Source organism: Pleurodeles waltl, chromosome 4_2, assembly GCF_031143425.1.
Source record: "Pleurodeles waltl isolate 20211129_DDA chromosome 4_2, aPleWal1.hap1.20221129, whole genome shotgun sequence".
NCBI lineage: Eukaryota > Metazoa > Chordata > Amphibia > Caudata > Salamandridae > Pleurodeles > Pleurodeles waltl.
Genome location: NC_090443.1, coordinates 1,027,654,127 through 1,027,679,988, shown reverse-complemented (window position 1 = coordinate 1,027,679,988; position 25,862 = coordinate 1,027,654,127). Strand labels below are relative to the sequence as shown.

At 43.6% G+C, this 25,862-nt stretch overlaps 1 protein-coding gene across 1 annotated transcript in view; it reads left to right on the top strand.

Moving 5' to 3' along the window:
- TMEM134 (transmembrane protein 134) overlaps positions 1–23,973 on the top strand; it is a 75,283-nt gene extending 51,310 nt beyond the window's left edge. Inside the window, exons 4-7 of the mRNA XM_069232920.1 lie at positions 7,112–7,188; positions 10,229–10,273; positions 20,957–21,010; positions 23,322–23,973. Coding sequence (XP_069089021.1) covers positions 7,112–7,188; positions 10,229–10,273; positions 20,957–21,010; positions 23,322–23,404 — 259 coding nt within the window. The 3' untranslated portion in view covers positions 23,405–23,973. The remainder of the gene's footprint in view (positions 1–7,111; positions 7,189–10,228; positions 10,274–20,956; positions 21,011–23,321) is intronic.
- The last annotated feature ends 1,889 nt before the right edge of the window (positions 23,974–25,862 follow it).

Here is a 25,862-nt window from a genome sequence, read left to right as displayed (position 1 = left end):
TTGTACATCGAAGGAGCTTACAGTCCATTCAAAATGCAGCAGCCGGACTCATTTGTAGAAGCTCAGCCTCCAGCTGTCTAAGTTCACTTCATTGGCTGCTTGTAAGCAAGAGAGCCCCATTTAAGCTGTTCTGTTATGCTCACAAAGCATTATATGACACTGGGCCTATTCTGCATGGCCGACTGGCTTTTCATTAGCCCACACGAGCACTGCGCTCAGCTATCTTAGCGCTGGTTAGTGCTAAGCGCATTAAAAAAGCCACAAAGGATGGCTGTGTTTTTTTCTCTCCTCTGGCTGCCATTCATTGGAATTCTTTGCCTATTGATATTCGCCTGATTTTGGACCACATGTTTTGGAAAAAGTTGAAGACCTGGCTATTCCCTTCATAATTGGCTGTGAGATCGGATGCAGTGTAGCGTATGATCTGGCGCTGTGATATCCCTCTGGAGATGAGTGTTGCGCTCTGTTAATAAATTGAAGATTCGTGCCCCACTCTACTCCTAATCCTGTCTAACAGTACACTTCCTTCCAGAAGGTTTTTACTCTTGATTTTTCTCCATAAATAATTAGGTCTGGTTTGACAGCTTTAGCTTTCTCCAAACTCCTATGATGGGTAAAAAAAAATGCAGAGAGGTGTTTTAGGTCAGTCCTCTTCAGCCATTGGTTCATAGGAGTGCCAGTTACATTTTGGATCAGTCCATAGAACAGCGTACGCAGAGTGGGGCAGTGGGTCTGCCCCCTTCAGCCATTGGTTCATCGGAGTGCCAGTTACATTTTGGATCATTCCATAGGATAGCATACACAGAGTGAGGCGCTGGGTAATATTTTGAATCAGCCCAGTGGACAGCCCTTTGGTTATTGAAGTGTTAGTCATCTTGAGTGATGGCATTTTGCCTCTTCACATCCAAATCCACATCGGGAAGGGGTAAACACTGAGACGCAAAGGAATCTGCATTTGCCAAGCACCACACAACACACTGACCCTCTTGAGAGCGGTTGTGTGCAGCACGGTGGACGCAGCAGAGCGGCGCCTGCATATGTAGGTGACATCAGCATGCAACGCTGAGTGGTATCTGAGGTGCTTTGTTGTACTGAACACCACCCGGACTATACTTGTGTCACCATCTGCATCAAATCACTGTTTACTCTTCTCCCGCAGAATACCAATGCCACCCACTAAAATATTTTCTAGCGTACGCGTCAAGAATTTTTAATTCTATTAAGGACACGGAGGCGAGGATTATGCTTCTCCTTCTTCGCTGTTTATTAACTTCTCGAACAGCAGCCAATGAAAATTAATTTTTGCAGACTAGATTAGCCACAATTTTTACTTGTGACATCATAACAGTAGCGTCATTCATGGCACATCACACAGTATATGAACATCAAGGTGCCAAAAACTATCATCTTTCTTTCCTCCTTGGATGAGCAACTCTCAAATTCCATGTTCTGAACAAACAAGAACATTTTCACCACTGCATCACAAGACGTGGAGTCGATGTTGTCCAACAGAACTCGAGGGCTAGCAGGGTCCGAAGTTGGAAAATAAACTGATGCTTGTCTCAAATACCCCTTCTTCTGATACCAAACTGAGAAGAAAAGCAGAACAAAAAACATTGTAACACTCCGATGTAACACGTTAAGGTCATTTAAACTATATGCCTAATTATTGGGGGGGAACGTAAATATTATGATCATATAACATATTGTTATATACAAATCACAAGTGTATCAATGTAATTGGTTCATCAGACAAAGAATAAATGGGTGCGATAATCCTCGCCTCTACGTCCTCAATAGAATTGAAAATTCTTGGCGTGTACGATAGAACATTTTTTATTCTGTTAGGACCAGAGGCTTTGGATTATGCTTGTTCAAAGCTGTTACAACACAATGGAAGCTACATCTAAAATTGGTTTATAATAAAAGGTTTTGAGTGTAGAATCTGCGGACCGGTCTGCAGCTCTCGTTATGTCTTGCAGCTGAGACTCCAGGACAAATGATTTCAAGGCCACGGCACCTCTCGCTGAATGAGCACCAAACTTGGAAGTATCAACTCTTGCTTCTGCTAGAATCGAATTCACCCAGCAGGCCAGAGTAGCTGAAGACATCTGGTAGAAAGATTTCTGAAGAGCAATCAAGAGATAACCTCTGGGATATTGGCGTAGTTCTAGTACAGTCTTCGTACTCTACTAAACAGTGTACAATGTATAACTTAGGATCTTCAAGTAGGCTAGGATAAATAATCTGCCTAGAAAGTGTTTTCATTCTTCTGGAAATGGAAGAGGTAACACCTTCAGGGGAATAGGCTCTGTCTGAAATATCTTAGGGCCGAACGTCGGAGACTCTTCTACAGGAGACAAGTCATAGGAGCATAGTCAATTTTGCAGACAGTTGCTTCCTGGACAAATCACAGTTGCAGGGCCATGGCCGCAGAAACTTTACGTTGATGTTGACATCCCATAAATGAGAATACTATGGCTGAGGAGGGTTGGATAAGCGAATACCTCTCGTGACTCTGCTTTCCAGCGGCTATGGAAATGTGACCTGCCGATATGGCTGAGTGATAATTGTTGACGGAAAAATAACTTAAGCCCTCAGATGCCATTTCTGCCAGAACGTTAATCACAGAAGTAATGGGGTCCCCCAAGAGATCCAGGTTCCGTGTGTTGCACCAACGCACCCATTTGCGCCAGGCAGAGGCGTACCGTTAATGAGTGGAATCTGACTAGGAAGCGGATATAAATGTGAGAGATTGCTCCAAAAGGTGTGGCACAAACCGGCGTTTCTGGCAATGCACCAAGCCATGAGATGTAGCCTGTCCTGAATGAGAAGACGATGCAGAAGATCCTTTGGGTCCAGCAAGAGATTGGGAATTGATGGAATCTGAATTGGGAGATCCCAAGACATCTCCAACAGAACTGGGAATCAGAGCTGAGCTCTCCATGCAGGAGTGATCAGTATCAGTTCTGCTTTCTGGCATAGAGCTTCATATGCGACTCTCAGGATTATTATGAATGGAGGAAAAACATAAAGAAGCAGACCGGTCCAGCATTTCAGGAAGGCATCCATGGCCATGGGGTCTGGTCTCAATGAGAAGAAACGATCCAGTTGGTGTTACAGACAGGATGCAAACAGGTCTATGTGACATTGGCCTCATCGCAGTTGAAGGGCCCGGAAGATAGTCTGATGGAGTTTCCATTCACTGTGGTCCCTGAGATATCTCAAAATCCAATAGGCGACGTTATTGAGTTGGTCTGGAAGAAATTCCGGTGTAACTGAAATGTGGTTCTGGAGACAGTACTGCCAGAAGGTTTTCGCTATGTCCACCAGAACCAGGGACTTTGCCTAACCTCCGACCCCAGCCTGGTGACATAACAGACCGCAGAAATGCTGTTCATGCAAAGTAGTATGCAACAGATGAAGTGTGGAGCTAAGGTATTTTTAGCGAAAGAGCCTGCTAACAGCTCCAAGCAGTTTATGTGAAGGAGGGTTTCGTCGCGAGACCAACGACCGCCAGTGGAAATGGTGCTGCACCTCCCATCCCAGCCTCACCTGCTGGCATCAATTTCTAGAATGACATCTGATCGGGAGCTGAAGATGGCTCTACCGTTCCGGGCACACATGTGGTCTAGACACCACTGTAGCTCGTTCTGGGTTTCGGGAGTGAGGGCTATAAGCGTTGAGTATGCCAGGTCTTTCTGTAGGTGATGGATTTTTAAGCCCTGAAGAGCTCTGTAATGTAAGGGAGCCAGGAAAATGGCTTGTATGGCGGAAGCTAGTAAGCCTACTATCCTGCCTCGGATTCTGAGAGATATCCCGTCCTTGCGGAGGGTGGAGAAGATCTCCCTCGCAACTGAGTGTAACTTCTGGACCGAAAGAGATAGAAGAGAAGTAGAAGAGTTGATCTGTAATCCTAGGAATTCCATACGACAAGAAGGAGTCACATCAGACTTCTTCGCGTTGATCAGAAAGCCCAGGTCCTGAAGAAATGGGATGGTCCATTATAGATGTTGCGTAAGGGATTGGACATATTCGGCCATGATGAGGATGTTATCTAAATAGACAAATAAATGTACCACCCTGGAGCGAAGCTTCTCCACCACTGGGCATATAACCTTGGTGAAACACAAAGGGGTGGAGGATAAACCGAAGGGAAGGACCTTGAAGTGGAAGCATTGATTTTTCCAACTGAATTGCAGGAATTTCCAGTGAGGGGGGAACATCGAGAGGTAGGCAGACCATCCAGTCGCGCTCCCTTAGAATGTCCCTGAGGTGAATCACCTCCATTTTGAAATGACGATAAGGAATCCAGCTGTTGAATTCTTTCAAATTGATTACCAAGCGGGAGCTACCTCCTTTCTTACTTACTACAAATATGTTGCTGCAAAACCCCGATGGAGCTGCTTGGCAAGGAGAGAGCGCATCCTTGGACAAGAGTTGATCTATTTCTTGTTGCATAAAGGAGTGATCTAGTCAGAAAAAATGGATCGGCTATGGCGTACATATTTGGTGAGGGGTCCCAAAGAATTCTAGTTGGAAACCAGTTATCATCTCCAGGATCCATGGGTCAGAGGTCAACAAAGGCCAGTTGTTGAGGCAATTTCTGGTTCTGCCCCCCAGTACTACTGACAAGGGTTTGATCAGGCTTACCTTGAGAATAGGAGACAGAACTGTAATTGCCTTGGGAGCCGAAGCCACATCTGATGAAATGGAAATGTCCTCCTCGAGCCCTGGTGGGGTAGAAGGTATTTCTGGGTTTGGAGATATACTCCCTGTTTGAGGATTGTGTAACTTGCCTAAGGTCTTGGTGAAGAGGTTCGGCCAGACAGGCACCCTCGATATCCGCCGGGCCTGGCATAAAGGAGTTGCTGGAAAACTTTGTTTAGGGAGGTTTGGGCCTCATCTAGGGCCGTGAACTTGTGAACAGATTTGCCTTGGTCTTTGACAAATTCCTCCCCAAATAATAGACCATTGGCTAGAGGGCCTGGTTCAGGGTTGACCAGTTCTGCCAGTTTGGGGTCTACTCTTAGCAGAATTGATAGCTTCCCCTCAATTGAGATTGGACAGTTAGCATTGCCTAATATGCATAAGGCACGCAGTGCCCAACCTGCTGGGGTCTCTGGGTCAATCATAGAGCCGGACTCTTTTGCAGCAACTGCAAGGTCTAAAGTTTTACATATGGGGCCTGCCAGGTCGTGGACTTTGTCCTGACAGGACCGCCATGATCTTTTGATCCCTCTTCTTAGGGTCCTTGGAGGACCATTTAAGAAAAGTAGCCAGATTAGGGTCCAGTTCTGTGTCAGTGCTACTTTGTCTGGGATATCTCGGTGGGGACACTCAGAACGTAGGCAGTTCCTAACGTCTTTGTCCAAGGCCTTCCTGAGTCTGGGCTGGGCGTAGTCACATACTGAGGGTAGGGGGTCCAGTCTGATGACCTACGGTGAACGATAGCATCCGGGTCAAATATCAATGAGGACGGTGGATCAGGGACTTCACATATAGGGTTTGAAAGCTGTTGGTTGTCGGAGGCGCAGTGGCTTTGCTTCTGATGGCGGAAAGAGTCATCGTCTGAGTCAGAGGGAGGTGAACGTGAATCATCTGAGGTGTCATCTGGAGGTGGGGAAGAGATGGGCTTGAGCGCGGGTGGAAGGCTGCACAGAGTAAGCCTGGTCTCTGGACAAAGACTGGGATAGTCAACGGCCATGGGTGCTGCGTGGGACCATTGGGGCTGCGTGGGACCATTGGGGCTGCGTGGGACCATTCAGGAGGCGGAGGGGAGCGCTCGTCTCTGTGGGGCAGAAGTGGCATGGGGGCAGTCTGGCCATAGGCGGGGACGGTCAGGGTTCACCTTCTGAGCTGCCTGGCAATGGGTTGTAGCGCCAGGGCCCCGTTGACTGACTGGGTGACTGAGGCATCGAGGGCTTCCACTGGGTCCTCTGCTAGGAGCAGGTCCTCCTGTTCCTGGTGGTCTGAGGCATCATCAGGGGTCTGCCTGTCGGCCACAGTAAAGCCGAATAGGAGGGGGAACAGACCCTTCCGTATTTGGTGTAAAGGGGGGTGGGAGACCCAGAGAAATTAGACCGGTCAGAGAGGCACAGACAAATTCCTATAGGATTTACTGAAGGAATTTCTCCTTTTTTTTTCTTCCCCCCTCGTGCGAAGCCAGATTACAGCCCAGGCAGCGGGCACAGGGGAGAGGTGAGCTCCACCACGATACCATCAGAGCGGGAGCCGACTCTCTCTTGCCGAGTCCAGGCGTGGGCTCGCCCTCAACTCGGAGAAATGAGCCCGCGCCTCGAAGCGCGCGCTTGCAGGTAGCGAGCCAGGAAGAGGGCTGCAGGCCTCGCGCGGATGCGTGCTGTCTCGTGCTGTCTCGCGGCCTCCCGGCACCCCCTCGGGTGCATGAAAGAGCTAATGTGGCCAGACAGTGGAATGTGCGAGGTCACAGTTGCAGTAGATTATATCATAGGTACATAAGCATAAATAGAACAATATGAAAGCATACGAGGTAAAATATTTACCTTCCGTGTGAAGCAGCAAAGAAAGAGGACAGTTTTTGGCGCCTTGTTGTTTGGATACTGTGTGATGTGCCGTGATTGGTGCTACTGCTGTGATGTCACACATAAAAGTGGATAATGTAGTTTGCAAACGTTTATTTTCATTGGCTGCTGTGCTTGAGAAGTAACAAACAGTCCTGACATCGAATTCCTGTTTGACCACATGACCAGCAGTGAGTCACATCCAGGCTCTGAGTGGATTTAGGGAAGTGAATTTGGAAAGATTCTGGTGAGGGGTGGAATGGAGAAAGCAATGCAGGCAGGTTGCTTGCTTAGGCTCGTGCTGGAAATTGAGGTATTTGATAGCACCTGATATACCCAAATGACTTGTCTCTTCCTTTTCCCCTAAGCTGCTCCTGTACCCTGGGGGTCCTCTGAGCATCTCCTGATGACACACACGTTTATGCCTGACCCTCACCTGAAAGGCCTTCCCGTGGTATTTGTAGGGTTCGCACCCCTTGATACTCACACCCGGCCCTTCTTACCTTCTTGGACATGTTCTCTTTTAGTTGTTCTTTTTCTTGGTTCTAACCCTCCTTCCTTCCTTCCAGTTGGACCCTGCACCCTTTGATCCAGAAGAACCGGAAGGTGGTGATCGCCTCCTTCATCCTGGTGCTGCTGGGCATTGGTGAGTGTTTGAGGATAACCCTGTCCCTGACTTCAACCCTGTCCTGTACACTCTCCGTACCCCTCCAGCCCTGTCCTGTACACTGTATCCCCTCCTGCTCTGTCCTGTACACTCTTAGTATCCCCTCCTGCCCTGTCCAGTACACTCTCCTTACCCCTCCAGCCCTGTACTCTCCTTGCCTCCTCCAGCCCTGTGCTGTACACTCTCCTTACCCCTCCAGCCCAGTCCTGTACACTCTCCTTACCCCTCCAGCCCTGTCCTGTACACTCTCCTTACCCCTCCAGCCCTGTCCTGTACACTCTCCTTACCCCTCCAGCCCTGTACACTCTCCTTACCCCCTCCAGCCCTGTACACTCTCCTTACCCCCTCCAGCCCTGTACACTCTCCTTGCCACCTCCAGCCCTGTACACTCTCCTTGCCCCCCTCCAGCCCTGTCCTCTACACTCTCCCTAACCCCTTTAGCCCTGTACACTCTTCTCCTTACCCCCTCCAGCCCTGTCCTGTACACTCTCCTTACTCACTTCAGGTCTGTCCTGTACACTCTCCTTACCCCTCCAGCTCTACCCCTCCAGGTCTGTCCTGTTCACTTTCCCCTACCCCCTCCATCCCTGTCCACGCTCTCAGCCATGCCCTCTACCCTGCCCAACTCTCAACACTGCCCCTCAACTGGACCCACGTCCCTGCCCCGCCCTCATTTCCACTCTGAGCTTCCCCTGAAAGCTGCCCCCATTCTCAGCCGTGACCCTGGCCCTTAGTCCGTCTCTACCTTTGGGCCTTCCCTACCCTCGACCTTTCGCCAGCCGTGATCCTAGCCTACCTTGGACTGGGCCCTTTCCTCAGCCCCTTGCCTAACCCTGCCTTTCATCTTACCCCTAGCCCCGTCCTCATTCCTTTTGTTGATCCTGACTCTGCCCTTGATCACACGTTTGACCTTTGCCCTCACGCCATCCCTCATCCGATAACCTGCACTTGACCCAGCCCTCCCACCTTCATCGATCACACAACGGGGCATTGCCTTTGACCTGCAGCCTGAACCCTGCTATTGACCGTACACTTGCCCCCCTTCCTTTCCCTGAGTCTCCCTTCTGCCCCTCCATTCAAGCAACTGCCCCAGAGTGGTGGTAAACAATAGAAACAGAAAGGGGCCTGTGTATTGTGAAAGTGAGGTTGTTATGGCCAGGGGCACATTTACAGATGGAAGAGCGAATGGGCAAATGCTGGGGTAGGTAGATAGAGGGAGGGGGGGCTTTGTTTCCCTCTACACATTGGGACAGTTGGTCTTTGCGGCCTAGTAAACCAGTCCCAGAGCAGACCCTGCCAGCCGCCTTCTTCTACCGGGTGGGTGACAGGACTGTTTCCTCAGCCTGAAGTCTCGGCACACCTGCACTAACAGGGCTTCATGGCTGAGCTCCCCCTATCATCTGAGTACTGGTACCCTCATCCTAACTTATACTTGCCTCCTCTTGCGGTCCTAAGACACCAGACCTTGGGGAGACTCCCCAGGCACCTCTTCCTCGCATCCCAGCACCCAGTATACTCACCAGGCACCTCTCAGAGGTTGAGGCGTGACCACTGGTCAAGGACTGGTACCTGGAAGCCCGTCTTCCACTGACGCACTCCTGGAGGGACCACTAAAGACATGCACTCCCCCCTGCCTTGTCTCTTGGCATTAAAGTGCATTCTATCCAAGGGTCTGGGCTTCTTTCTGGGCTCCTCTTTGATTGGTCACAAGGAATCCGAAACAGCGGCTGACTGAAACACTATAAATACTATCTAGTTTCTGAGGACAGCTGGGGAAGAGTGGGGATGTTCATGCTTTGGGTGATTTCAGGTTCAGAGCATGGCCAGATGGGTTGTTACACTATTCTAGTATTTTCCAGGTGGGCTTTCAGAGCCCGATGGGATGCAGGACCCATCCATCATCCGTGACCACAACTTAGTCACAGCCTCCTGGAGTGTGAGGCTTATTTGACCATTTTTGCCAGGCCTGATTTTTAATTTCTAGCTTGACCTGGTTCAGAGTTACTGATTTGAGAGTCTATGGCTGTGTTCTGGGTTTATTGTAAACCCAGTCTTGTGGTGGAATTAGTGGGCTGGCCGGTGCCTGCAAGTGATGCCTGTGCCCACCACTGAAGCCAGTGAACTGATGCCTATGAATCCAAAGTCAGTCATGGATTGCTGTTTCTCCTTCTGCCTCTCAGGGGTTCTGATGCAGGTGCAGTCTTCTCTGCTATCTGCTGAGCATGATGGTGATGGGACTGATGAGCACAGCAGGAGCCCAGTCAGTACCAGGACCCCCCCCAAACGATCTGCATTGGCAAGTCTGTCTGAGACATAGGCATATGACACACCATAAAAGCCTCAGCACTGCCACTGAGGTCTCTTGTTGGCAGGTCAACATATGTAGGCTAGAAGAGGATGAAAATACAGGTCTTCGGTGGTTATCTGAGACCCATCTCTGATCTAGGAGTTTATATACAGGATAGAAGCATGCCATGGTCGCCGACACTGATCTGTCTTTTGGTAGCCCACATCATTCCCTCCTTCTCGGGGCATCCAAGAATATCAGAGGAGGGAGACAGCAACTACTTTGGTATACAGAAACAAGGCTTATTTATTTTTTATTCCCCTCATCTCTTGACCCTTTATTTATCATATATTACTCTCTTCTGCTCTTCCTCCTTATCATTCTCTGAAGAATTTAACATGTTGTTTCATTTTTCATCATCGCCTGCGCCTTTTATCTCTCCTCTTAGTTATCTCCTTTTCTCCCCAACCTACTTGTTTTTCTTTTTCCATTCTTATCACTCCTCCTTTCTTTCTCCTCCTTTTTCTTTACATCTTTAATCTTGCCACTGTGTGTTTTTTTTCTCACTAGCTTATTCATTCTTTCTTTCCTCCTTTTGCATCCCTTTTCCTCTGCACCAGTCTTTCTCAGTACTGTTTTCACTGCCCCTCGTATCCTTTATGTACCTTCATCCCACAGATACTCCTTTTCAGTATCTCTCATTTCCTTAACAATGTATCTTGCTTCTCACAGTTCTTGTCTTGACTGGCGTGGGACTGCAGGTGAACCCTTCACAAGGTGAGTTTGTGCTCTACATATGAACATTCAAATTAACTTTAACCCCCACCCTCAGAATGTTTTGCTCTAACACCATAAATAGGAGCTCTCAGGGACTAAGCCCAGTCTCAGGTCTTTTCTATCTCCTCCCTTATAACTTCTCTCAGTTTTGAATCCACACTCGGAATGTATGGTGTTGTCTTCTCGCATGTGGATTTTCAGGCTCCGACCACCTCTTCCTCTAGATTTGTCTATTTTGGCTTCTAATCCACAACTCTCGCAACCCATTCTGTGTCAAGTGAATTGTAAAGGAGACATCTGGTGAATTAAAGTACTTTTTGAACACACCTGGCTACATCTGTCTACTACCCTGCACATCTACAACTGTTCTAACACCTGAGAACTCTGGTGAAGACCTGTGGTGCTGCACAAACATATAAAAAAGGGGACCTGGGCCGGCTAGAGGGACCAATGGGATGTTCAGCCCTAATCATTTATGAAAGTTATTGAAAGAATATGGATGAATATAGATTACTCATGAGGACAGGAAATACTGTTTAGGCGTAGCCTGGAGTAGGATCTATCAAATGTATGTGAATTATTACTGATTATTGAGTTTCCCCACAAAACTCTTCTAGCGCTAACGCATTAGTAAAATAAGGTATTTACTTTATATTATGCATCGGTAAAACATTGTATAGCGTTTAACATTTGCAAACACTGCTGGGCGTTGCATAAATGTGCCTTCACGCAGTAGAGATGGCCACATATGTCAATAAGTGCTGAATAACAGGCAAAGTGGAAAACACAAGAGTTGTATATGAAGTATTTACATCGGGTGTCTCCAACCAGTCGATCCTGAGCTATCTGTAGCTCCCAGGTCCCTTCAGGGTAGCTTACAGCCTGGAGTTAATTTTTTAAATAAGAACAGGGGCCCATTTTCCCTCTTGAAATGAAGGGAAGGCTGTGTTTATTTTACATTATTATCATCAGGCAGCAGATAGCAGGGCCTGATAAGACGCAAGACCCAGTCAGATTTATGACCCAGGGCACAGAGATGAAGAACTGAAGCACTGAGGTATTCAACTCCTAAATAAAAGTCCTTGTCAACTCAATATTGGAAGTGAGAACAAAATGATGTTTCTCAATGCTTTTAAATTGGAGAAAATTAAAATGAAATGTTACCTTATGATTAAATTAACATTTAATTTTAATTTTCTCAGTTTTTTTGTTCAAAGTGTTGCATTTACAAACAGCTACCCCCAGTGGCCAGTAGAACACTGTGCCGTATTTAAAACTGAAAAATAGTAATTTCTTTTAAAATGAGAGAAATCTAAAGTGCAATGTTCCACATTATGAACATTTTTGCACTTAAAATTTCTCCCATTTAATAAAATGGTTGTATGTTTGTGTTATACATGTCATGGGCCACTTATGGAGAAAGGTATATCCTGTTCCACAAGTACATACGACACAGGCTCTCAGTTACCTATATAAATCTATCCCAATCATACGCACACACGTTCATACGTACCCAAAGACCACGCTCTCATTGACACGCATGGCAGCTCTGTTGTAATGCCTCTAGCCAAAGTATTTTGTTCAAACCATAGTATGTGGCTCTATGGACATTAGGTGTAAAGTCAAGGAAGCTGGGCGTGGGGCGTCTGGTAATGCGTGAGTTGTTTAGCCTTTGGTAGCTCCCAGTGATTTTCACTGACCAGAAATAGCTCTCACTACAGAAAAGTTTTGAGACCCCTAATTTATTATGAGCCTGGGTGTTTAAATATATTCCTAAGGATTGTGGGTGTTGTATTGTGTTAAAAACATACAAGTGATTGATTCTTTTTTAAGTTTAAGAAAAAAAACTTAATTCCAAAAGAGGCATCATAGATAAGTGTACAGAATATTTCAAGAATAAGTAAAATTTTAAAAACAGTATGTTAAGCAATTATAAGACCCGTATATAATGAGATGCATGAAGTTATGGAAATAATACAACATAAAATGTTAGCCAGTAAAGAAAAGAAGAAGAAAATTGAAAGAAACAAAGAAAATAGGAAAAGGAAACATATAAGGGCATATGGTAAAGCTAACATAGAAAGTCCATAAAATCCTAATAAGATTTCCAAATAGAGAATAAGATAAACATGCCAACATCATAATTAGTAATATCTAAGTTAATGGAAATGTGTAGAGTAAAATGAGTAATGTTAATAACGTTTAAAATATTATACATTCAATAAATAACCACCTCAACAGGATTTGAGAACCTCTTGAACAGCTGGATGATGTAGGTTAGAACATTTAGATGACACATTAAGAAAGACAGTTACAGGTGACCAAAATTGTTCTAGGTCGAATGTAAGTGAGATGGAATTTAAAAATGCTCTAGTAAGCCTATTATTTAAGAATACACCATATCACCATGCTTAAATGAAATGTTTATAGAGTTCTTCCAATTTTTAGTTAAACTTTGGAAAGCAACTGCAGGCATGAAATCTATAAAATTAACATTTAAATAACATTTCCAGCCATCAGAGAGGCTTCTAAGAACAAGTTAGTGTAACTAAGTGGATATTTACACCAAAAATAGAGATAATTTGTTTCCACACTTTTAACAAAAATCACGAGTGTGTTGACAAGTAAATAACGTATGTTTTAAATCCGAGTAATTAAGAGTACATGACAAACATTAAGGATGAAAAGTAGGATTCATCTTATTTAAGGTTGTTGGAGTTATTATAAGTCTTTTATTAAAACAAATGTTTGGGTCATGTTAGGACAGGAGTCTTTCTAAGTTTGAAGGCAAGTTTTATTCCATAAGCTGGTTGACCAAGAGGTCCTTCTCCCACTGTAGTTCAATGTCTTTTTTTTCTTTGTAATAAGAGGAGTATGAATATAAATAATTGATGCTTTTGAAGACCAAGACATTATTTGCAGAAGTTGAGGTTTTTTCATTTGAACAATTTTATTGTAACATGACATGCATTAATGAGACAATTCAAAGTAAATATTTAATTTTCTTAGCTTGGTAAGATGGTAGATTGAAAAGGTGTTGGGTTTCTTGGAATAATATTGTTATGTTATTTAGAAAAAGTTGATTTGCCCATGATACACCCTTTTTCTTCCAAGACTCTCAATAGATGTTATTTTTTTATTTGATTAGATTATTAAGCCATAATGATGAGTTAGGGATTTGTTCCTCCTTTCCAAGGTGAGAAAAAAATAATGGTTTTAGTAATCTGCATGCATGTTAAAAAATAGGAAGAGACCCAGCACTCAGATTTTGTGTGAATGAAGGATAAAAACTACTTAAAGGAAAAGGGAAAAATAGTTTTTCTACTTCAACCCAGAGGGCACTATGGCCTACACATTCTTCTAATAACCAATTTACGACTTGTTTTAAGATGGAAACACTGTGATCTGATTAAAATCAGAAAAAATGACTCCTTGTTTATTTCATTTTAGTTTAAGAAGGGATGTACAAAGTTTATTTTTAGCTCGTGAAAATGTTGATAGGAACTATGTTTCCTTTTCTTCTTATATTTTCTTTTCTTAAAGAAATGTTTCAGAATGTTAATAGGAATTGTAGATAAAGTATATAGAACAGGAACTAACATCATCTTGATTGAGTCTAATCTATCCCACCAAAATAGAAATAGTGGATTCCATTTAGAGGCCAAGGACGATATTTTATTAATGGCTTAATTGAGATAAAAGTTACCAGTTTCTGTGCTAGAGTTGGTAAACTGAAGTCCTTAGGACTTAGGGGTTCATTAAGACATTGGCGTCCCCCAAGTTATATTACAATGTTCCTGCCGGGCTGACCGGCAGGAACATTGTATTACAACGTTCCCGCCAGTCAGCCCGGTGGGAACAGTGCTATAATATTGGTTTCAGCTCCCTTAAGGGAGCCGAGGCCAATACTGTAGCACTACAGCTTCCTCGGAATGCACACTGTCTGCAAAGCAGAGCATGGGCAGTGCAGGGGCCCCACTTGTTGCCCCCGGCCCTGGCTTTCAGCCAGTCTATCCATGGCCAGGTGACCGCCATGGAAAGGGTAGCGGAAAGCTGAGTTGTAGTCAGCAAGGCCCACAGAGTTCAGCACCACCATGGCTGAGCACAACTCAGACTACCATCTACCTATCGGGAAGCACATTCCTATAGGTGACGGAGGTCCTCTGGCGGGTCCGCCTGCCAGGGTTGTAATGTGGCAGTCGGACCAACTGGAGTGCAGCTGTCTGACCGGCACTGCAGTTCTGTTGATCCTGGGATCGCCTGACTCGTAATGAGGCCCTCAATTTTACTAGACTTCCAAGTAAAGACAGATGAAGTGAAATCAGTCTTGAAACATAACCTAAGTGGAAGAATTTAAGATTCATCCGAATTAAGTTTACAACCAGCACCAGCAGAATAATTATTGACTTCCTCCATGAAAGCAGGTAAAGATGATTCAGGGTTTGACATAAATAAATGGATGTCATCAGGATAAACTCATCCTGGTTGGTCATTTTTATTTTTATAATATTGACTAAAAGATCAAAAGCAGAGGAGATAATGGCCAATCCTGCCTTACTCCTCTATGCAGTTTAAAGGTTGAGGAAAACAAATTGTTAACAAAAATTAAAGCTGTAGGGAATTATTATAATGATGTAATTAAATACAGAATCCTTCGGCCCTACCATTTAAGAGCCTGATGAATAAAGTTCCAGTTCATGCAATCAAACGCTTACTCAGTATCAAGAGTTATATCTGCTAGTGGATATATTTAATGCTTTGATCTACTTATAATGTTAAAGAAAAGTCTTGTATTATGCAAAATGACTTTGCCTTTAACAAATAATGTTTGTTCTTTCCCTAATAAATTTGGTGATAATGGATCAAGATGAAGAGTAATAATTGTATCAAAAAAATTTATAATCAGTATCCACTAATGAAATCACCCTTTACTTTTAAAAAAATTTAGAATCTCTAACTTCTTTATGAATAAGATAGATTAGGTTGTGTTAAAAGTTACTATCAGCTACTTTATTATTTGCAAAAAAATGTAAATATATCATGTAGTTTAGAAAGAAGCAATTTGCAAAAATTCAAATAAAATTAATTTGGAAAACCATCCAGTCCAGACACTTTACCCTGACCTAAAGTTTGCATTGAGATATCATTTTCTAAAAAAGAGAAATCTAAAGGCCAATCATATTCTTTTGGAATTGTTGAGAGATAATTGAATGTGATGTCCTGTTGCATTGCTATTTCAGGTGTGTATAATTGTTTGTGATATGTTTCAATTTTGGACAAAATCTTTCAAGTTTGATATATTATTATCTTTCAAAATAGAGTCAAGGTTGACAAAATCTTTTTTGATTTTAAGATAAACAGCAAAGAGTTTACCAACCTAGTATTGACCACCATAATACTTCCCACTAGAACAAGTAAATAGGGAAGCAGAATTCTCTGTAGATATTTTAGTACATTGAAATTTAACTCGTCTAAACACATTTTGAATTTAGAAGAAAAATATAAGTTCTCTGATTTCTTAATATTATTCAAATTTCTATTAATTTTGTTTGTTTTTTTTCTTATTTATTTTCTTCCACACAAAGTTTCTGATAAAATCTCTTGCATTTTCCTTAAAGTCCCAAATGATCTGTGTAGAGATGTCTTCGCTCCAGTTAAAATAAAAATAAAAAGGTTTGGGAAAAGATTCAAAAGCTTGGACAAAGGAGATATATGATAAGAGGGAATTATTACATCTTCATAATTTATTACCTTTGGAGAATGGTCGTCAATCCAAATCTGAAATGACGGGAGCATGGCCATATGTTAATAATGTACCAATTTCAAAGTTTAGAATGTGTTCAGATAAAGTTTTAGTAGCTAATAATGAATTCTCGCTTGAGAAGAATGTATTGGAGAGAAAGAGATGTCTTCTGTCAGAGAAGGGTTACATATTCTCAAAGTATCAACAAGAAATCTTTGGTTTCTAATACCTTTAAATAGTTTTTTGCATAACATTTTGAACACAGGAAACCTTGGAATTTCTGTCTAAAATTGTATCAATTGCAAGCTTGCAATAGCCTCCAAAGATGATATACTCATCTGAAAGTCCTTAATATCTTGTAACATTGTTTCAAAATATTTTATTGGGTTGAGTTGGATGCTAACCATTGAATATAGATAAGGGAATGTTATTAATTATTAACGCCAACCCATCTTCCATTATAGTCAGTTTCTTTGGAAATATAATATCAAGGGCTTTGCTGTATAAAATTATCACACTGTTTTTTTTCCTGAACGCAGTAAAAAGAAAATATTACCCACCTAACCTTTAAGTTTCACAGCATCAGTGCCATTTAAGTGAGTTTCTTGTAATAATGCAAAATCTGATATCAGCTGAGCTTGGTGTTATAAAACTCTTTGCCTTTTGATAGGGGAATCCACCCCCTTGACATTCGAAGAGTTAACTCTAAATAATGTTATAAAATCAACTTCTCAACCTGAGATAATTTACACATAAAACAAAAATATAATCAAAAACAGTAGAACAAGGAATATCAAAGAATTCAACCGAGAAAATAAACAAAAATGGAGTAAAATAATAGGAGAGACATACCTAAGTAATAAACAAATAGTTGAGGATAGTGAGACCACATGATGAAAATGGCATGTTCGGTTCCCAGATCAAGTCTTAGAGGTAAATCAAGCCATAGAGACGGGGAAGAAAAAGCAGCGACAAGTGTAGTAACAATGCCTGAAGGAAAAGAAGTGAATAGTAATTGTCAAATTTCAGCCAAGAACCACGGCCGTAACAGAAAACACGAGATGATACATTAGAAAACAACTTCAATATGTCTAGTAGAGATTAGAAGTCCTTCAATCGTCCAGGTCTTCCTCTCTGCAGTTGTCAGTAATTTTTTGGAGTACTGCAGAATCCCTCATATATAGCAGTTTTGTTCTTGTAGGTGACCTTCAAGAGGTGAAAGACATCAAATCTGACATTTAGATCCCAACCAAGAAACTTGACCTTTGCTTTTAGCTGGCTCAATGACTTCTATCAAATCAGCGTATTCCAAGAATTTAATGCTGAGACCTCTGGAGTTTTGTAAGGTGATGGAAAGATGCAGTCTGTGACCAAGTCTATGGCATCTCTGAATGTTCAATGAGACAGACTGGGCTGTACATCAGTCGGGCCAGCTCACAAACCACCACTTTTACAAATTCCTCCTTTCATCCTCTTGCAGTCAAAGTAATTGGGGGGGCAACCCGCTATTGCCTACAAGGCTTACCTTCAGACCCCCTGTTATAACATAGAATTCATAGGATTTCTTTCTTTGTTCTTTTCATTTACATCCAAAATTAAATTCCCCTTATCACTCTCTTCTGAAGTTAATTACAAACATTTCTATTCCTCTCTTTTTCCCTTTCCACATGTGTGCAAGAAGCCCCTCTGTTACTGAGTTGTAGTTTCGCAGTGATGGCAATTATGGCATCTTCGTTATAACAATCATTTTCTTATCATTCTCCATTTTTGGATAATTCTTTTTTTTCAGTCTTCAGTTTCCCAACTTTTTCCATAACATTTTTCTTCCTTCCTGCAAGTTCAGTATGACACAGGACTGCTCGCCTCTTGAAATGTGTAACCCAGGGTTCTTCTTACACTGTCTTATCCTTGGCATAGACCATTACCTGATCTCTAGCATATTTGTCCTTTAAAACTCCAAACCTGTAATTAACAGCCAGAGATTCTGTTCTCTCTTTCCCTCTCCTTCTTTAAAAAAATCTATATTTATTTATTAACATGCATCCTTGAGGCCAATAGCAGGGTTTTAAAGCTGCTGTAGCCTCATGAGGCTCATGTGTTTCAAGAACTCCCTAAGAGTTAGGAGAGTGCTGGAATATTATGCCTGTTCAGACCCAAAACCTGCAACTAGGTAACTTTTGTGCATATGTGTCTGTCTGAAAGAAGCTTTCACAGCTTCTCCCTGTACGGTGACAGTTGTGTGAGAAGCTTGCACTCGTTCTCCCCTTACTGTACCAGTTGTATGTGTAACCTGCTCATACTTTTACTTCCTGGGCTGTACCAGTTGTGTGTGAGAAGCTTGCACTCGTGCTCCCCTTGTAGAAGCAGTTGTGTGTGTAAGCTGCTTATACTTTTACTTCCTGGGCTGTACCAGGTGTGTGCAAGAAGCTTGCACTCATGCTCCCCTTGCTGTAGCAGTTGTGCATGTGTGCTGCATATGCTTCTAATTCCTGGGCTCTGCCAGGTGTGTGTGAGAAGCTTGCACTCGTGCTCCCCTTGCTGTAGCAGTTGTGCATGTGTGCTGCATATGCTTCTAATTCCTGGGCTCTGCCAGGTGTGTGTGAGAAGCTTGCACTTGTGCTCCCCTTGCTGTAGCAGTTGTGCATGTGTGCTGCATATGCTTCTAATTCCTGGGCTCTGCCAGGTGTGTGTGAGAAGCTTGCATTTGTGCTCCCCTTGCGGTAGCAGTTGTGGGTGTGTAAGCTGCTTATCCGACTGTTTCCTAGGCTGTATCAGGTGTGTGTGTGAGAAGCTTGCACTTGTGTTCCCCTTGTTGTAGCAGCTGTGTGTGTAAGCTGCTTATATGACTGTTTCCTAGGCTGTACCAGGTGTGTGTGAGAAGCTTGCACTTGTGCTCCCCTTGCTGTAGCAGCTGTGTGTGTAAGCTGCTTATACGACTGTTTCCTAGGCTGTACCAGGTGTGTGTGAGAAGCTTGCACTTGTGCTCCCCTTGCTGTAGCAGCTGTGTGTGTAAGCTGCTTATACAACTGTTTCTTAGGGTGTACCAGGGGTGTGTGAGAAGCTTGGACTTGTGCTTCCCTTGTTGTAGCAGCTGTGTGTGTAAGCTGCTTATACGACTGCTTCCTGGGCTGTATCAGGTGTGTGTGAGAAGCTTGCACTTGTGCTCCCCTTGCTGTAGCAGCTCTGTGTGTAAGCTGCTTATACGACTATTTCTTAGGCTGTACCAGGTGTGTGTGTGAGAAGCTTGCACTTGTGCTCCCCTTGCTGTAGCAGCTGTGTGTGTAAGCTGCTTATACGACTGTTTCTTAGGCTGTACCAGGGGTGTGTGAGAAGCTTGCACTTGTGCTTCCCTTGTTGTAGCAGCTGTGTGTGTAAGCTGCTTATACGACTGTTTCCTAGGCTGTACCAGGTGTGTGTGAGAAGCTTGCACTTGTGCTCCCCTTGCTGTAGCAGCTGTGTGTGTAAGCTGCTTATACGACTGTTTCCTAGGCTGTACCAGGTGTGTGTGAGAAGCTTGCACTTGTGCTCCCCTTGCTGTAGCAGCTGTGTGTGTAAGCTGCTTATACAACTGTTTCTTAGGCTGTACCAGGGGTGTGTGAGAAGCTTGCACTTGTGCTTCCCTTGTTGTAGCAGCTGTGTGTGTAAGCTGCTTATACGACTGCTTCCTGGGCTGTATCAGGTGTGTGTGAGAAGCTTGCACTTGTGCTCCCCTTGCTGTAGCAGCTCTGTGTGTAAGCTGCTTATACAACTATTTCTTAGGCTGTACCAGGTGTGTGTGAGAAGCTTGCACTTGTGCTCCCCTTGCTGTAGCAGCTGTGTGTGTAAGCTGCTTATACAACTGTTTCTTAGGCTGTACCAGGGGTGTGTGAGAAGCTTGCACTTGTGCTTCCCTTGTTGTAGCAGCTGTGTGTGTAAGCTGCTTATACGACTGTTTCCTGGGCTGTACCAGGTGTGTGTGAGAAGCTTGCAGTTGTGCTCCCCTTGCTGTAGCAGTTGTTTCTGTATGCTGCTAATGCTTCTTGGGCTGTACCTGGTGTGTATATGTATGTTTGAAGCTTGCACTGCTGCTTCTTCTGCTGTGCCAGTAGTGTGCATGTATATGAAGCTTGTATTAGTACATCCTTTGTGCCTTCAGGAAGGTTGTCTATGGGTTCTTCCTGGACTCTACTAGTTGTATGGGTGCTGCACCTACGACTGTGTGTTTCTAGCTTGTATTACTGCTGCTTGTGCTGCACCAGTTGTGTGTGATCAGCCTGCACCTGTTCTCCATGTTCTATACCAGTTTGTGTGTGTGTGTAAGTTGTGTTGCTGCTTACTGTGCTGTAATAGTTCTGTGCAAGAATCTGGCACATGTGCTCCGCTCTCTGTGATGTATCAGTTGTGTGTGTGTGTGTGTGGGAGAGTGAAGCTTGTATTTCTCCTCCCTTTGCTGTACTCATTGCATGTCTTTAAAGCTTCTACTGCTGTTACCTGCGCTGTACCGGTTGCGCGTGTGTGTGTGTGTGTGTGTGTGTGTGAAGCTTGCACTGCTGCTCACTATGCTTTACTCATTGAACTTGTGTGTATTTAAAGCTTGCATTGCTGCTTCCTGTGCTGTACCAGTTATATGCGAGAAACTGGCACATGTGCTCCGCTCCCTGTGTTGTATCAGTTGTGTGTGTGTATGTTTTGTAAAGCTTGCTTCTCTCTGTGCAGTACTCATTGCATGTGTGTCTTTAAAACTTGCTCTGCTGCTACCTGGGCTGTACCAGTTGCATGTGTGTGTGAGAAACTTGCACTGCTCCTATTGTGGAGCGTTGTGTGTGTGTGTGTGTGTGTGTGTGTGTGTGTGTGTGTGTGTGTGTGTGTGTGTACCCACCCAAGATGTTCATTCAGTACAATTATGTTTTTTTTTTTTTGTCTACTTGCCTATATGGTTACATGTTTTTTTTCTGCCCTAGGTATCTCCAGCGCAATCTTCTTTGTTCCTGGATTTTTACTTCTTATACCAGGAGGTAAGCTCATGACATGGACGACTTGTGTGGTTAGGAATGTGACTCTGCAGCTTTTAACAATAAAAAATTAATACGTAAAAAGAAAGCCTACAGGGGGGCAGGAGTCGATCCCATGAGTGGCGAAAGGGGTGCGATGCAGGCTTGCCGGGATCATACTGTTGGTGCATCAGTGTGTATGCATCTGTATGTGCGAGCTATATCTGGGACTCAGCAGGATATCACAGGGCTCTAATCTTTTTTTTGGAGAAGGTGAGATTAAGGACTTGAGTTGTGTTTGTGAGCAGGGTTCCTTCCAGGACTTTGGGGACCACATTGGTGGCGGTGCAGGGCATAGTTGTTCCTGTGTCTCTTGAATGAAAGTCCTTCTAGAAGGCTGGGCCCCAGTTTGGGAGCTAGACATGATTACAGTGCTGCAACAGCCATTGGGCAGGGTAATAATCCATTGGTGGACCACCCACAGGGCTGGGCAGGAATTCACTAGACAGGAGACCACTGGGCCAGTTGTTAGGCATGATTGTATCTCATTCATGGTCTAGCCATTGGGCATGACTCTACTCCATTGATGATGATGCCATTGGGCAGGACTGGTGTCTGTTCACTATGTAGTCAGAGGGCAGGACTAGGCTACAACTGTGAAATTGCCTTTGGGCATATCTGGTCTCTTTGGATGGTGTAGCCATTGTGCAGGACTAGACTTGATTGATGATGTTGATAATGGGCACAGTTGATCTCCATTGATGGCGTAGCCCTTGTGGGGGAGGTAGGGCTGGACTCCATTGATGGCACAGTCATTGGGCAGGGATGGACTCAGTTTGAACGGGTCACCAAGGGACAGGCTGGATTTCTTTGGCAGTCATTTGGGAGGGCTTTACTCGGTGCTAAATTTGTAAATAAAAAAGTGCCAGGGACCTGTTATAATTGAAGATACCTCTCTTGTAGGTAGGAAGTCAGGTAGCCAGTTACGTTGGTTAGGATATAAATTTCATAACATAAAAAGCCTCATCATGAGTATGGCAGTCATGAGACCGTCAAGTTCGCAGTGGTGGTTGGACCGCCATAGCTTTGGCGGTCGGACCACCAAAGGACGGCTGTCTTCGCCGGGAACATGGTTCCTGGTGGCATGACGGCGGTCGGGCTTGCAATCAGCCATGGTGGCGCTGAACTCTCTGCCACCTGGCTGATTACAACCTCTCTTTCTGCCAGCTTTTTCATGGTGAGGAGCCTGCCATGAAAAGACTGGTGGTAAGGAAGGGCTGGGGGCCACAGGGAGACCCCTGCACAGCCCACAACCATCTACACATTTGGAGGGTGTTGGGGTGTTAGAATATTAAGGGAACCGAGGACAATATCCTAACACTGTTCCCGCTGCTCAGCCCGGTGGGAATGCGCATTACAATGTTCCCGCCGGTCAGCCCGGTGGGAACGTCACCTCCATGGTGGTAGCCAAAATTTATATAACATTAAATCAGCATACAATAAGCAGGTCCAAAGCACCTTTCACACTTGAGTTGACTGCAGGCTGTCAGATGTAACAAACACTGGTGGGGCTTCCAGAGCGTCCCGTCAAGCTTCGATTTCTTTCACTCTTTGTTTCTTCAGTATTTACTTTATCTTCATCTCTTTTCTCTTTGTTTCTTGTAGAATTTATCTTTTTCTTTCCATCTCCTTTTCACACGTAGGTTAGATTCCTGTTGTCACCATTGTTGCAATCAAAAATTGATCCTCGGTAGACAGGGTATGTAGATTTTATGATGGTTTATTTGAAGAAGAAAGTTTTAGTTACAGGTTGAAGGTGTCATATCAGTGCTATGTCAACGTTCCACCAGGTGCAACATCCTGCTGCTCAGCCCACTGCCTCCAACTGATCTCTCCAGGCATACATAAACGCACGCACACGCTGAGCAGCAGCTATCATGGAAACTAGGGAGAGAGAATGCATTATATCCTAAATCAGGAGATAACAGGACCTTGTCAGGACGCCACTGCAGCTTGCACTACGCATTGTCCCTCCCAGCACTGCCAATGACGGTACCAAAAACATACTAACCATTACACACCGACAGGTGTGACATTTTAGACTATTCCAGCCCCCGATGCTATGAGAATGGCATGGGTTGCTGGTATTAGACATGTGTAATGTATATTAATTAAACAATCATTCATATTCTGATTTATAAATTAGAAAAACACGCCACCATGTGGCAGACTGTCATCATTGCCGATGTTGAGCACCGGAAACAACCGGCTCAAATTAAGCACTGGCTTTACGCCTTTAATGGTTGCCTCATCTCTGTCTTCTTTCTCTCCACAGTGTACCACGTAATCTTCATCTACTGTGCGGTGCGTGGTCGGAAGGGTTTCCAGTTTTTCTACCTGCCGTACTTTGAGAAGTGATCTCCAGTGACATCGCCATGATGAAGATTGCTCTACTTCCATCAGTCTCCACCTTGGATCACATCCTACATTGCCACTGGACAACCAAGTGCTTAAAAGGCCTAGAGTGATTTTCCACCACTCTAGATTTCTGGCTTGCACAGATGTGTGTGGGAGGGTTCTCTCCTCTCACTCTGTTCAGTCGTACCTGCATGGGATAGTCCACTACATCTTGCAGTCACTCATTGTGCCCTTCATCTATGTACTCCAGAACCACTTTTGAAGGTAGGGTGTCAGCATTGCTGGTAAATATATGCCAGATTTGCAAGCCATACTGGTGTTTTTGAGGACTCTTGCAGAAGTGATTTACCTCTGACTGTGAATTTACCTGTGAATCTCTCCCGCTTCTTGCCTTTGCAACACTAAGAGAAAGAAACTGTGCCAATATCTCCTCCTGTGAACAGAGACTTGTAAATTACCTAAAAAACACTGACCAGGGAAGATGGATGTTTTATTGTTTGTATGTATGTCTGTTGTGTATTTATGTCTTTAAAATAAATTCCAGACTTTAAGTGCTGGCCTGAAATGATTGTAGAGAAAATAAATGTGTGTTTTATAACTCCTGAGAATGGCTCTCGCTCTTTAGGAAGAAAGCTGATATTTCTGGTGTTTCTGGAGTTCTACGTTACAGGAATTTTCAGTGTAAACTTTGGTGTCTGCTTTGTAACGTCATAAAACAGGAACCTCAGTAAACAAAGGGGAGAGATGAGAGGAATTTCTCTGAAGAGTGGTAAATGTAATCTCCTCCTTAAATATATGTTAAACAGTAGACATTCAGTCCACCCTTATGTGATGTATAAACCACTAGCTTCTGAGTAATCATTTGTGTGTGGAAACCAGTCCAGATGAGAGCACTGTATCTATATAAGGTGCTGAAACATGTCGAGCAGTGAAATATGCAGGGCTGACATACAGACCCACTTGTTTTTCTAACTTTTTTGGTAGGGAGCTAGGAGTAAACTTCTTACCACTGAGTAGCCTACTCTTACACAATTTTAACTAGTCATGGTTTCCTTCTCCATATATCATTTTCTCATTTCTAGCAGAATTACCCCCCTTACAACAGAGTATTCGCCTATCATGACAACTTGGCTCCGTTCAGGATGTTTCCCAGTGCTTGGTAGGATATCCAATGATGAAGCATGCACAGCTATGTGGGCGAGGTGTCAACATTACAAGTATAATCATCCCAGATTACCCATGAGGTAGTGGCCTACACATCACATGTTGGTGGACTGACTTATTTGTGCTTAAATAAAGCATGAAACACCTGTTCAGTAGAAACATTTTTATATCTATTTTACTTTAATGAGTCAAAAACATATCTGTTTGAAAATCTCTTATTAGGGTATCACGAGTACAGTATACAAAGCCAAGTTAACGCTATTGCAAAATATATGTAGACCTTAGTTTTAGCACTGAGAGAGGCCGCTCCCTCCAATCCTGGTACTTCTCTCATGCTGTTGTTAACTCGTAGAAATCCTAGCTATATTTTCGACTGAATAGTGGATTTCACATACTAAGGTCGATGAACCGAATTTGGTTTGAGGGGATGTCATTCGAAATACATCACAAATAACATACGTAAATCAGTTCAATCTCAATAGCCACACCAGTTTATTAAGAAGTTAATAATTTATTTCCCTATATTTACAACGCTAAAGTTACGAAAATAATTCTCAAACACAAATGATACATAAAACGAAACAACAAAGGTCTATTCAAACGCCGGATATATCTGAGTTTGATCAACGCAAAAAGACAAATTATCTCAATGGTTTTTAACACAAAACCATAGCAATATAATCTCAGCAAGAGAAATTGTATACATCTGAATATTGATAAGACAAAAGAAAATATCAAAGACAAATCCTGAGCATGTGAGTAACCCTCCCTCACTAACCACTAATTAGCATTGACATGTTGGGCTCCATGTAAAAGTTTTAGTAACACAAATATAGAACACATCTAGCCTGGGTATGATCAGAAATATGGAGCAGTAAATAATCAATTGCAGCTGGTACCTGAAAACAAAAAGCAAATAACAATTCACATTTATACTCCACCAAAATACTACAGAAATCAGCAACAACGTCTTCGTCAGTGGGACAGCATCAGACACCAATCATCAGGATAGGAACAGAATAAGGACAAGAGGTAATAGTTTAAGAATTTGGACTATATGATGCACTTATCCATCTAAACATTTAAGTTTTCATAAAGCAATAGAATCTCTAGGTCTGAGGATACACAAAAATCCCAAAGACGTATCACCCAACGGATGACCCGAAGGACTGACTACTGAACAATGGTGATTGAACATTAAATTAAACTTGTTAAATAAAAACGATTGGGTAAAGCATGAGGTGAGGATGTTATGACCAATCAGAGTATTAACATATATCAAAATTATACAATT